Source organism: Hyperolius riggenbachi, chromosome 2 (genome assembly GCF_040937935.1).
Source record: "Hyperolius riggenbachi isolate aHypRig1 chromosome 2, aHypRig1.pri, whole genome shotgun sequence".
Lineage (NCBI taxonomy): Eukaryota > Metazoa > Chordata > Amphibia > Anura > Hyperoliidae > Hyperolius > Hyperolius riggenbachi.
Window position 1 is genome coordinate 227,070,813 of NC_090647.1, and position 14,935 is coordinate 227,085,747.

At 46.6% G+C, this 14,935-nt stretch overlaps 1 protein-coding gene across 2 annotated transcripts in view; it reads right to left on the bottom strand.

The window, feature by feature from the left end:
- LOC137546167 (interleukin-1 receptor-like 2) overlaps window positions 1–14,935 on the bottom strand; it is an 81,315-nt gene that overhangs the window by 53,968 nt on the left and 12,412 nt on the right. For both annotated transcript variants that reach the window (XM_068268249.1, XM_068268248.1), the window contains exon 2: window positions 6,106–6,193. In XM_068268249.1, coding sequence (XP_068124350.1) covers window positions 6,106–6,184 — 79 coding nt within the window. In that variant the 5' untranslated portion in view covers window positions 6,185–6,193. The remainder of the gene's footprint in view (window positions 1–6,105; window positions 6,194–14,935) is intronic.

Genomic DNA, 14,935 nt, shown 5'->3' on the forward strand with positions numbered 1-14,935 from the left:
TCGTGTAAATTACACAATCGTGTAAATTACACAATAATTCCACTTGTACTTCGTCTTATTATCTTTTGGGAGACACCAATGTCAGTTCCCGTCAAGAAATGACTTGCTGGTTGAATAAAAGTAACTTTAAGTCAACATATGCCAGGGGTATGAATAATTATGGGCAGCACTGTATATCTTTTTCACAGAACTAGGACAGCACTGTTTTCCTCCTTGCCAGTCTGAAACCCAATAATGTATTAACATTAGTTTCCATTACATCTTAACATGTTGATGCATACATTGTTGCATAACTGTCTTCCTTCTTGCTTGACCTGTATTATTTTACCTTCTGCCTCAGTTTGGACTGAGCCATGGGGAATACATAAGTAGACTCACCTCTAAGTGCTAAATGTTCTCTAAACAATTCTCTACCTCTCCTAATGAATTCTGGTATGTGCTGAGGTTTATTTAGCTCAATTAACAGGCTGTGATAAACAGCAGTCATAAAATGGAGACGGGGAGGAGACCTAGAAAGAGTTTATGGTTCAAGTCGCAGGTGCATCGCAGCCACCAGCCCAAGAACCGGGGAGCAGGGCCGGCCCGCTCATGAGGCGGGGTGAAACTTTTGCCTCAGGCGGCAAATTTCCAGGGGCGGCACCCGCCCGTCCGTGGGTGCGGGGAGCCGGCCCGCCGAGCTGGAGGGGTAGCTGGCAGGACGGGGGTATTGGGCCAGCGGCGGGGAGGGGGGTCGGACCCCCCTCCCTCGCCTGGGTCCCCCGTCCTCCGCTCCCCTCCAGCCTAAATAGAAGCAGCCGTATGTGTAAGAGGCACGGGCGGGGAGACACTCACCTCCTCCTCGCTCCAGTGTGCGCTCCACTGACATCACTTCCTGCAGGACGCTGCAGGAAGTGACATCAGTGGAGCGCACGCTGGGAAGAGGTGAGTGTCCTCCCCGCCCGTGCCTCTTACACATACGGCTGCTTCTATTTAGGCTGGAGGGGAGCGGAGGACGGGGGACCCAGGCGAGGGAGGGGGGGTCCGACCCCCCTCCCCGCCGCTGGCCCAATACCCCCGTCCTGCCAGCTACCCCTCCAGCTCGGCGCCCCCCCCCCCCACCCCCGAGGGGGGGGGGAGGGGCGGCGGTGACAATTTTTTAAAAATTTGCCTCAGGCGGCAAAAAGTCTAGGGCCGGCCCTGCCGGGGAGGCTCATAGGACACCAAGGGACCCCGCCAGACTATGGGGTGCTGGAAGAAGTCCCAGATAAGTATAAGGCGGACAATTTTAGTTATGTTCAGGTTCACTTTAAATGTTACATTATTGTACAATCTGTTATAAGTAACACTTATACTATCCGAGGACATCCGAGGTGAAAATAAACTGACAAGATAAACAATAGTATCTATCCACCTTCTCCTAAAAATGACTTTGTAAGATATCCCACAGTTTTATTTTATATTTAAAACTAGTTTTTAAGTTTTTACTGTTTCATTGTCTCTGCTCAATTACACCTTCATTGAAGTATGAAAGAGCTCAAATCTATGAATTATTGACTCTATTTATCTCTTTCCTGCTCTCAGGAGCCATTTACTGACAGGAAAGTGTTTTATGGCTGTGAGGGTAATGCTATTGTCTGACTCAGTCCGACCCAGACAGAAACTGTCACTTACATACCTGATGTTTAACTCTTTCAGGCAGAGAAAGAAAAAAAGGAACACAGCCAAGTTATCTGTGTGCTTGGCACTGTACATACACATGTCTATCTCATCATGCCACATGTCACCTCGGTTGACCTTTAAAAGCACATTAAAAACAACCAAAAAAGATATCGTTTATACTATATGTCCATTTATCCTTGTTTCACCACAATTAACACAGGCCTCAATTTACAAATAAAGTCTACTTACAAACAATCTCCTGGAAAGGAACTTGTTTGCAAGTAGGGGACCACCTGTATTTCTAATGTTCATTAAATTTTTTCCTGAATGTTTGTGGTAATTTGATAATTCTATCACAACAGTATAAACAGTGACTGATCTGCAGAGAAAAGAAATAAGGCTGTAACAGGGAAACAGGAAATGGGCAGTGCATCAGGAATGCAGTGTGGTTAGCTAATAATAAAAAGTATGTAATGAGATTTCTATAGAAAAAAATGATGTGGCTTTAATGACTAGAGTAATTGCTACATTTTCACAGTGAATCAAAAGCTAAAAGTAAAAGATATAAACAAATGGCATTACTAATAATGAAATCATTAAGTGGGGCTTCTCATCGTGCTATTCTCTCTTTTATATTTAAATAACAACCGGACTAGTCATTGTCTTCGCTAGCATCTGGCCATGCCATAGAACAAGCAACATTTCCAGTTCATTTAACCCTTTAGGATTACAAAGGGCCTGCTATTTTGTTTGCACTGATGAGGGCCTATTTCCACTACACGCAGATTCTGGATGCAGAAAAGCTGACTCCAATGAATGCCTATGGGCCTGTTTCCACTAAATGCGATTTTTCTGATGCAGATTTCCCATAGGCATTCATTGGAGTCAGTTTTTCTGCATCCAGAATCCACGTGTTGTGAAATTCGGCCCTAAAGTAAAACTGATAATAAAGACATACAGAATTCAGAAATAAATCCAAAATAATAATTGAGCAAGCAACAGTCCTAATCAGGATTTTTAAAGGTGCATACACACACACACACAAAATAACTGATTGGTACTCAATCCCTTCAGCGACAGTTCAGGGCCAAATGTTCTGGCCTCTTGTATGACTAGGGGATAAGTTAGGGAACCCTCTGTTATATGTTTATAGTCCTTCTTTTGTGATTTTTTCATTTGGCAGTGTTTGCACCATGTTGCCATAGTGACTATGGGAGTCATTCATCTCCCTCGGTCACAGTGGTGAGGCTACTGTAGACTGGGGTAAGCAGCTCTCTGCGGTGCAAATCACAGCGCTCACTGCAGGGCCGTTTCTTGGGCAGTGCAGATAGGGTGACCGCCGTGGGCGCAGACCTGCAAGTAGAAGAAAGGGGGCGCAGGCAGAAGGACATAAGCGCTAGGGAGCGGGTGACGCACAGTGCATTAAAATGGAAGAAGAAAGAAGATTATCAGCGCGATCACCTTCCTTGACTCCTCCTGGGCTGCCTTTGTCCAACATCAAGTCATTATCATGTCACCACCGCATGATGACACCTGATGTCCTGTAGCGGTACTGCAGGCTGTCAGTGTGCGGCGCCCATGGAGGAGTCAGCTTTCTGGGCTCTCTTTGCCTGTGTGTTTTCCTGGTCCCTGCTTCCTCCCGGATGAGCGGCTGGTCACTAGTAAGTAGCCAGATCTACTTGTAACCTGTGGCTGTGTGACTGTCCCTGAAGAGTAAGGGTTTGCGAGTCCACCGGGAGGGGGGGGGGGGGCGCAATTTTTACAGCCTCATCCTGGGTGCAATTTAGCCTAGAAACTGCCCTGGCTCACTGTCATGTGCACAGGAGGTGACCTGAGTACAGCACTTCCTCTTTGCTTTCCAGAGGGTTCCAGAGTTACATGGCCGCAAGTGGTGTGCATTCCAGGACTATGCATGGTGATTGCGTAGAATGGAGGTCTGGGATGTCCATCTGGAAATACAGGTATTATGATCTATTTAAGTGGGGTCTAGAGGGGCTAGGTGCCCTGAAGGTGTCCTGAAGAAGCTCTGCAGGTTGGCAGTGGGAAACGGCTGTTGAACCTTTCACTGCCCTGTAAAATTTTATCTTCATAGCAATGATTTGATGCCTGGTAAAGTGCTTTTAACATTCCCCTTCCCTTTTATTGATGTTCATCTCCTGTGATTGAGATATTTCCTATGAATTTGTTTATGTGATTACCTTTTTTTAAATGGGCTGAGTGAAAAGGCAACAATCACTGAGAAATCTGTAAAATGGAAGAATACAAATTCTTTAAAACTGAAGCTTTGTAGAGTTTATTAGTGGTCACATAACAATGATCTAAAGCAACAAAAAAAAGGAATTTAAACTGTATTTTGACCTCATGCAACAAGGAGAGCAGAGGTTAAAAAAAAACCTCTGTTTAAATCATACATCTATTTTAACCACTGGTGCCCACACTACAGTATGTCCTCTCTGTCACCAGTTGTAGCAGAAGAACGTGAATGTTAGACTGTAGTGCCAACTGAAGAAATTTGTATTTCCATGGGATCTGCTGGACATCTTTTACACCGCCAACATCAAGTCCATCCTCTGCTCATCTGATATCATCTGGTATGCAGATACGCCGGTGTAACCGCAAGGTACAAGCTCCAAAGAGTTATCAACGTGGCGGAGAGGGTCATCGGCTCTCTTCCGCCACTGGTGGACCTACCTCCATTCTTCCAGACTAAAAAACAGGTCCAGCAAGATTTCGCAAGACACTCCTCACCCTGGCAGTCGCTACTTCAACCTTCTTTCATTGGGCCACCACTACAGAGCCATCCCCTCCAAACCCCCAGACGTAGGAGCACCTTATTCCACCAAGAAGTCCTTCTGCTGAACTCTAATCCCCTACCCACTAAAACCCCTAGCCAAGTTCCCCTGTGCACTATCTATGCCCTTAATGTATGATCTCTGTCTGTAAATAACTGCCTGTCATCTGTACTACTGCCATTGCCACGTGTTCCAAAAATAATTCCGGGTACGATGACAACCGTCATACTTGGCGAATAAAACAGGTTCTGATTTTTTACTCTGATGAGCACAGGTGACCGATCCCATTCACCCCACTTTCCCCCGACATAGTTTGTGTCACCCTGGCTCTCTTCTTCTCACTTATACTAACACTGGCCTTACTCAGACTAACAGCTTGCCCAGCACATGCCGACACAAGAGACCGGTGGTTTGAGTAAGATGAGTGAGACAATCAGCGCATAAAACAGGAGGGGTGTCACATACTTACCAGCTATGCATCCAGCTGCTGCCGACCTTTCCACGGGGGGTGGGGGCAATCACTAAACTACCAGGGATAAGGAAGATACCAGTAGACTGCCAGGGTTAAAGGCTACCAAAGCCCAAACATATATGACAAACGGGGGGCGCAGGCATGTATAGTGAGCTGTCCTGATGCTCACCGCTCCCCCCGTTCTCCTTTCTGCCGACTCCTGTATATGTAATTACTCTGTGGCCCCGTCTTGTGGACGACCGGGTCGGGAGCATGGGCCAGGCTGTCGGCACACGTACATCTCCCTGGCTGGGAGAGCTCTGCGCTTGCGGGTGACGTAGAAAGGAGAAAGGGGGGAGCAATGAGCATCAGGACAGCTCACCATACATGCCTGCTCCCCCCGTTTCTCATATATGTTTGGGCTCTGGTATACTTTAAGGGGGATACCACTAGACTACCATGGAATTCCTTATAAGGGAAGAAGGGGGGACCATTACACTACCGGAGAAAGATATTGGGGTGGAGTGGGGGCACTAGCCTACCAGGGAGAGCTGTGCGAAAGTGGGTGACCACTGGGCTACTAAGGAATGCCATAAAGGGGAAGGGGGGACCACTAGACTACGTGGGAAAAATATATGAAGGGTAGGGGGAACCATTAGATCACCAGGTCAAGCTAGAACAAAAAGAGTGGCGATATTACTATAAAAGTAAAATTTAGCCACATCTTAAATCCCTGCATACTTATAAAACCACATTCCCTGCATATTAAGTGATATTAAGTAACTAATTACATTATAAACCTTTTATTCCCTTTCAGGCGTAGTATTAATAGCATAATGCAGTAAAATATACCTTCATTAAAAATTGAATATCATTAGCATACATTGTAGCAGCAATAAAAACACATTATCTGATTCACATATCTATACTTCACATTTAAGCCTTATCTACACCATACAATTTTTTTGTCCGATTGGATTCAATTCGATTAGATTCATTGATTCGATTCAATCCGACATGTTTTGCAAAGGCAAACTGAATCGAATCGAATCCCGATCGGACATGTCAGATTGAATAGAATCGAATCAATGAATCAAATTGAATCGAACAAAAATTGTATGGTGTAGCTGGGGTGTAAGGGATGATGGTCCTACACATCAGCAGAGTGTTATAACACTGGAAGGCATTGTAAAGTAAATAATAATAAGCTAATGGTACACTTACTGCTATTGTGCGCAGGTTGGAACATGCATGACAAAACTGGACTTTTCAGAAGCAGCAAAACAAATAGTTGTCCCAACATGTTATGGACCTGTAAAAAGAGGACAATTAATGTGCATGCAGAATGGTAAATTTAAATATTTTACCAGGAACATTAAAGAATTCAACCAAACACTAAGGGTCCGTTTCCACTACAAAGTGATGTGAATGCGGCTACCTAGCTGCATCGCATCACTCCCGCCGCCGGCCGCATCACTTCCGCATCTCCCGATGCGGAAGTCAATTGAGGAGAAGGGACGCGGCTGTGGGCGGATGCGGCCGTGCGAGAATCTGCAGCATGCTGCAGATTCCTGGATTCGCTCCTCACAACATGCACGCAGTGGAAACTCTTCCAATGCTGTGCATGTGTTTCAGGACACCTGCAAAGCGATACGGCTATGTAGCCGCATCGCACCGCTCCTAGTGGAAACGGGCCCTAACACAAATGATCACTCCAGTTATATCTGTCATTGTAGTTCATTTTCACATTGACTATGTTTCTTGCTTTGAACGCTCACTCAAACATTCTTTTTTCAACCTCTGAAATGCTAACCTGTCTTGCCCTCAGTTTAAAAGAAACCTGTAGGAAAAATAAGGGCCCAATTTGGGTACTTACCTCAACAGAAGAAAGCCTCTGGACCCTCCAGAGGCTTCCCCTGTCCTCCTCTCTTGGTCCGTTCCAGTGCTGACCCTTCGCAAAACCGCCAGCTCGCACATTCGCATGAGCACAGATCCGATTGGGCTTGAGCGGAAAAAAGTCGAGCATAAACGAGTCCGTGCTACTGGCCAGGTACAGTGCAGCCGCGCTTCAGGGGATTCAGTGTTGAGATTATTGTGTTGATAGTATTGATAGTATTGTGTCGAGCTGCAGCATGTCATGTGAGAACTTTAAATGAAGCAGAGTAAATTGTTGGGTGCTGTGTGATCATTCCAAACCGGTTGGGGGGTGCATCCTAAAAAGTTTTCCTCAAGCAGCAAAAACTGTAGAGCTGGCCCTGGTTGTTATCATCACTGGATAAGATTAAAGGGAACCTAAACTGAGAAGGATATGGATTTTTCCTTTTAAAATAATACCAGTTGCCTGACTCTCTTGCTGATCCTGTGTCTCTAATACTTTTAGCCACAGCCCCTCAACAAGCATGCAGATCAGGTGCTCTGACTGAAGTCAGACTGGATTAGCTGCATGCTTGTTTCAGGGTGTGATTCAGCCACTACTGCAGCTAAAGAGATCAGCAGGACTGCCAAGCAACGGGTATTGTTTACAAGGAAAAATCCACGTCCCTCTCAGTTTAGGTTCCCTTTAAATGGCCTGTCAGGAGGCATTTACACCTTTTGCTGTGCTAATAAAACTAAGCAAGTTCATTCCTTACAGTGACTTATTATCTTTGGATCTGTATCTGTCAGTGAAGGTGTCCATTCCTCTGTAGACTAACTTGCAGAAAGAAAGGTACTCATACCACAATGGGCAGTACAAAGCTAGCAGTTGGGGACGAGATAGATATACATGAACTTTCTGCTGTTTTCTTGATATGCCACAACCAAGACTCAATCAAAATGTACAAGGTGGTCACATCTGGGGTTTCTTTAGTGTCCTCAAAAGCTATGTGGGCCCTCAGCTTCCCCGACCTCCCATTGTTGGAGTTATGTCTCCCATTAAACACTAAAGGGCGCATTCTTTGTCCACTCCTTGCACCCTCTTTATGCGCTCTCCCTCACGGCTTTGTGCAAGAGCCTTGGTCTGGAGCATCACGGGCATGGGGTGGTTATGTATCTTTCTAAACCGCACGGGAGTGTAGGTTCATTCAGTCAGATACAGTGCTATATCTGTCTCTGTACCTCCTCTGTGCCCCCCCTCCCTTACCTCCAGTGTCCCCCTCTGTGTCACCTCTGTTTTCCCTAGCCTTCAGTGCCCCCCTCTGTGCCACCTCTGCCCGCTACTGTGTCACCTCGTTCCCCCTGTTCCCTCAGTGTCCCTCTGTGCTGTCTCTGCCTCATCTGTGTCCATCCGTACCCCCCACACACACACACACACACACACACACACACGCCCGCACACACACAAACTCTGGCCCCCTGTGCCCTCAGTGTACCTCTGTGCTGTCTCTGCCTCATCTGTGTCCCTCTGTATCCCACACACACGCACACACACACACACAGTGTCACTTCTGGCCCCCTGTGCCCTCAGTGTCCCTCTGTGCTGTCTCTGCCTCATCTGTGTCCCTCCGTACCCCCCCCCACACACACACACACACACACATGCACACACACACACACACAGTGTCACCTCTGGCCCCCTGTGCCCTCAGTGTCCCTTTGTGCTGTCTCTGCCTCATCTGTGTCCATCCGTACCCCCCACACACACACACACAAACACGCAAGGCACACACACGCACGCACACGCACACACACACACACACACAGTGTCACCTCTGGCCCCCTGTACCCTCAGTGTCCCTCTGTGCTGTCTCTGCCTCATCTGTGTCCCTCCGTATCCCACACACACACACACGCAAACACACACACAGTGTCACCTCTGGCCCCCTGTGCCGTCAGTGTCCCTCTGTGCTGTCTCTGTCTCATCTGTGTCCCTCCGTACCCCCCCCACACACACACACACACGCACACACACACACAGTGTCACCTCTGGCCCCCCGTGCCCTCAGTGTCCCTCTGTGCTGTCTCTGCCTCATCGGTGTCCCTCCGTACCCCCCCCCCCCCACACACACACACGCACACACACACAGTGTCACTTCTGGCCCCCTGTGCCCTCAGTTCCCTCTATGCTGTCTCTGCCTCATCTGTGTCCCTCCGTATCCCCCCCCCCCCACACACACACACGCAGACACACACGCACGCACAAACACACGCGCACACACGCGCATACACACATGCGCACACACACACACATGCACACACACACACGCGCACACACAAGAACACACACACAGTGTCACCTCTGGCCCCCTGTGCCATCAGTGTCCCTCTGTGCTGTCGCTGCCTCATCTGTGTCCCTCCGTACCCCCCCCCACACACACACACACGCACACACAGTGTCACCTCTGGCCCCCTGTGCCCTCAGTGTCCCTCTGTGCTGTCTCTGCCTCATCTGTGTCCCTCCCTACCCCCCCCCCCACACACACACGCACACGCACACAGTGTCGCCTCTGGCCCCCTGTGCCCTCAGTGTCCCTCTGTGCTGTCTCTGTCTCATCTGTGTACCTTCGTGCCCCCCCCCCCCACACACACACACACACACACACACACAGTGTCACCTCTGGCCCCCTGTGCCCTCAGTGTAGCACAGCAAAATGTCATTTTACCAATTTAAAAAACATTTTCTCATTGAATTTTTTTTTAAATCGATTTTCTCAAAAACTACAAGGTCTTTTTGCAAAACAAATGATTGACTTGTTTCCACAGATTCAAATTTTACATTTTCTTTCGTATCAGCACACATTCATAAGGTGTTGGTAAGTTGGGGACTACCTGTACCTCGAAAATGCCTGGCCACAGCTGCTGTGCACAGCCTCTCGGCAGTGCGATTCACCAAGGGGTAGAGAGTGGACAGAGCATGCACCCTCACTCTGACTGTGTCCAGTGTGAGCTATGAATGGCGGGGCGCAGCTCCAATATGAAGGGGAGGCCAGCGAAGCTGAGAGGTCATGTCTATATGGAGACACTGAAGAGGTCCCAGGTATAGCCACCTCCTAAATTCTGACTTTGTCATGTTGCATGCATGTACAGTACTTGTTATCTATGCTAGTTTGTCATTTGCACCCCCTGTTTAATAGTCAGTGCTGCATAATATATTAAAGCATAAAGTATGAAATATATTAATAATTAGTATTCTAAAAGAAAAAAGCACGTGCTCCCTCCATCCGTTGCTGTGGTCATTTATTGGCAGTGGATCACATCCATTACAGTGAATACCTTACATCATGGTCTTGGACTGGCGTAGACCGGTGTGGCGCCAGTGGTGGAGGAGGTGGGTGGCGGGTAAAAGCGGGGGACAAGCGATGGCCGTTTCGTGTCAAACTGACACTTGGTCACGCTGCGTTCCTTCTTCCAGAAGAAGAAAGAAATCAAATACAAATTTGATTCCTTTCTTCTTCTATTAGGATGGAGCACACGTTCCAGTGGAGCGGCAGGAGAATGCAAGAAACAGTGGTAAGAGATTAGCGTTTTTTACTTTCTCACACACAGGCATAGAATATACAGGGAGTGCCGCACTGCTGTCTTTACCTACACACAAATATTAATAATTAAGATTGAGCAAGGACAGTTTTGAGAAATGCGGAACTGTCTCACAGTGTTCGGGGTAACAGGCCGCAGCAAAAGGAATGTCCTTTGGATGAACCAGGTTGCTGCCTCTCGCCCAAGTGCTCCAAGCCTCTCTCCATCTTCCCGACACATCCACCTTTACCACTGCAACATCTACTGTGAAGGCAGAAATGTTCCCCCCATACATGCATTTCCCAAAGCTGCCCCCGCTCATCCTTAATACCGTAATAATTCTAAATCTAATGGCACTTTATGGAATACTACAGAGGCTGCATATCTTGCATATCTTTTGTCCTCAGTTTTGTTTGAACTGCAAACCTACTCCAAGCCTGCAGCTAGAAGATTTAGTACACCTGGTTTACACATTCATCTACAATGTATTACAGGAAGAGTATGACCACTGCAGTCAGACCGGTACTAAAAATAAAAGTAAGTGCACCTTCATATAAGCTGATGACTTACACAACCAACTCACATCTAATTGGCTCTATTTCTGCTATCGGCTCCATTTTACTGCATTAGTCCATGGTATGTGCCCCACATTGCCAGCTGTGACATCGCAGCCACCACAATGAAGCACTTATTCTTATCAGCAGCAAACCAACAAATGCTGCAACAAACTTGTGAATGTTTCAGAAGCTTTCACTGTCCGGGTTTTCTATGGCTCAGTAGCTGCAATGCTGAAAACCGCTACTAGAAACCACCCCCCTATCCCCACTGATAAAGTACCATCCCCAACAGTACCATAGATTCCTATGGACACCTGGTTTTCTAACAGCGGCCACAGTTCCTCACCCAACCACTAATGTGAATAGGACACATGTTAAAGCTTTCTTATATCAATTTTACTTTAAAAGACCTATAGCATTACATACTAAGCATGTATTGCTGCTAAATCTATCTATATATATTGTATATATAATTTGAAAGTGCACAGAATTAATTAATATACTTTAAGTTGAACAAGTACCTGGTATACCTGACACCTGTATGTTCAGATCTGCCATAGACAGCTATTGAGTCAGACAAGTTCAATTATACCTGTTAGATGTCACTGCTCCTCTGGTAGCTTTCAGACTGGATTATCATTACATGTATAATCTTGCTACTCATCCTCATTTATATTCAGTACATGCTAAATGAAGGTGCTCATAGAGTAAGGGATTTCCCAGTAACTAAGTGACCAGCCAAAGAAACAACAATAGTGAACTATGTGGGAGTATCAGTTTGATATGTAGGTAAAGCCTTGCCAGGCATACACAATGCTTCAGTTAAAGTGATTCCACTTAACTTCAACATTTTAAAGGGAACCTGAACCGATAAGAATTATTTAAAATAAACACGATGTACCTGTAAATAAATGTTACATGCTTACTGTACCTCCCAGTTGGTACATCTCAGAAGCTCACCATTTTCTTCTAACAATGATCCTTTCCAGTTCTGAAAAGATTTTGTCAGATCTGAAATATATTGGCTGCTGTCAGTTATATATCAGTTGCTTTGTAGCAGGATAACAGAGGCGCCAGGTAGAGTAAAATTAATTAAAATCGTTAAAAAGGGCGAAGTGGGTGGACTCACCTCCCTTCTGGAAGAAATGGCCGGACAACGGGCAAGTTACTTGCAGTTTAAAGTAACATTTAATAATAACTCCAAACGTGCAAGAGCTCTGTCACAGAGGCGCTATACCCAGCTCTTGACCAGACAGTGTACCCTCCAAAAATCGTTTGCCTGAAGAAGCGGGATTGTTACCCGTGAAACGCGTTGCACTTTTGGAGTTATTATTAAATGTTACTTTAAACTGCAAGTAACTTGCCCGTTGTCCGGCCATTTCTTCCAGAAGGGAGGTGAGTCCACCCACTTCGCCCTTTTTAACGATTTTAATTAATTTTACTCTACCTGGAGCCTCTGTTATCCTGCTACAAAATAATTTAATCCACCCTTGGTGGAGGGGTGTATCCCCACTTTTTCCCATCTACAGAGAACGACTTCTTAGACCTGAGCGGGGTCAAGTTATAATTCTCCCCGCCTGCTCGCCCAGTGGTTGCCAAATGGTGGCGACCTACCTTTGTGAGTATAATCACCTTCTTTATCACCAGATACCATTACATTAACATACTACACCATATCGGGCTCTCGGTTTCCCTCTCTTCACAATATATCAGTTGCTGTCTGTTACAACTGAAAGGACAACTGATGTGCAAGGTAATGTCCATGTTTGCCTAAGGCTCATGTGGGTGATATTACAGTACAACCGTGTACTGACCCCGAAGCTGTTGCAAGGTCATTGTCATTTTTAAAATGGAGGATGTTGAACTCCATCGATCATAGTGATCAAACAGGATGCGGTAGAGGAGAAAGAGATCGAGGAGTAGACTACGTGGGAGGTAAGTATGACCTGTGTATGTTTATTTTGACTTTTAATTTTTGGTTCAGGTTTGTTTTAAGGAAACAGAACATCTAAATGAATATGTTGCATTAACTAATATAGAGTAACCACGAATACCTGTGTAGCCTGTGTAGGTCCTGTGTGAGTAACATGCACACAAAATGAGTTTTATGAAGCATGACATTAGAAGGATGCAAAGCCATGAAAAAAAAAGGATTATTGTAGGTCCCTTTCACACATTGGGGTTGATTCACTAAACCGTACGATGACAAATAGCACACCTTATCAAAGATATCACACCTTATCAAAGAGATCACACCTTATCAGAGTAGCATAGCAAGCGATACGAACGCGCAGGGGCTCAGGGCAGGACGAGTGCCATTGCCAATTAGCAGCCATAAGTTCATAGCGCTCACTAAACTACTTTGATAAGGCATGTTAACTTTGATAAGGTGTGATATCTTTGATAAGGTGTGCTATTTGTCACAGCACGGTTTATTGAATCAACCCCATAGTGCGATGCAATTTTCCGCGGCATAGGAGTGGGCCCTGCTGCCGACTTCTCCAACATGGAAATCTGCGTTGCGCCCCCCCCCCCCCCCCACACACACACACACACACACACACACACTCAGTGGCGCGCTACCTGCTGGACAGGAAGTATGTCACGTCTATGTCCTGAATCTACGCATGCGAGTCACACTGCTACCGCAAACTGGGAAACCAGGTGCCATTTCTACTGACTTCAGAACATACAATACTGTAAACATACAGCAGCAGTAAAGATGTCACCACCTGTGTTATATTTAAGAATGTAAATACAGCCAGAGGAAAGATTTTACAATGAGCAAATATTGACTAAATAATGTATAAAGTACTGTATTTTCCAGACTACAAGACACACTTTTTCTCCCCCAAAAGTGGGGGTAAAAAGTCTCTGCATCTTATAGTCCAAATAGAGGGAGTCCCCAACATATGATCGCCCGCCGATAGGAGCCGCCTACCCACCACGATGTTGGGGACTCCCTGTATTATCCCCAGTGCAGTGTCCCTGTATCTTCTCGGGGAAGCAAAGGAGAGTGCAGGACATCAGAAGAGGACGACACGGAGGGGACCAGCAGCCACCGCCGCAGGCACCATCGGGTCACATGAGTAATACCCTCGGCTACCCCTGCTCATTATCAGATACAGGGACATGGATGGGGATAGGAGAAGGCCATAAGGGGGCAGAAGAAGGACACAAGGGGATATAAGGATGACACAAGGAGGGACAGAAGGAATGACAAAAGGATGACACAAGGGGGGGGACAGGAAGATGACACAAAGGAGGGGCAGGAGGAGGCTACAAGGGGGGGGATAGAGGAGGCCACAAGGGGAGACAGAAGGAGGACACAAAGGGGAACAAGAGGAGGTCACAAGAGGGGACAGAAGGAGGACACAAAGGGAGACAGCAGGAGCCAGGAGGCCACAAAGGGGAACAGGAGCACGGCACAATAATTTGGGGGAGAACATCTAGAAGACACCCCTGGACTACGCACCAGGTTTAGTATAATTATTTTTCCCTGGTTTTTGCCCTCTAAACCTAGCTGCGTCTAATAGCCCGGAACATCTTATGCTGGGGATACACGGGTCGACCGGCGGCCTCGCTCCACCGCGCGTGCGCGTGGATCGATTACCGCTCGCCCCCGCCGGCACTTCCTTATCAGCGCTCGATTCCCTGCCATTGTCCGCAGGCGGGAATCGAGTGGGCGGGGGTCGAGCGGCATGATCGGGCCAGCTGAATATTATCAGCTGGCCGGATCAGCTGGGTGATACACGGTACAGAAACGTACCGTGTATCCCCAGCATTATAGTCCAAAAATACGATAATATTGTTAAAAATAAATAATTTTATTCACTAAGCTATATTCAGTAAAGTTCCTCTTTAAGCCGTATACACAATGGGCCAGATTTATCAATGGTGTCTGAGAGAAAAATCTTAGGAAGTTTCTAGAAATCATATAGAACTGTCTCAGACATTTTAAAAAGGTGCAACTAAAACAGGAGGAGATAAGAAGGATTCTCAGTATTAGTGCAGTCTGTGAGCGAATCCTCTGAGTGAGGTAAGATGTACTGTGGCAGTTTTAT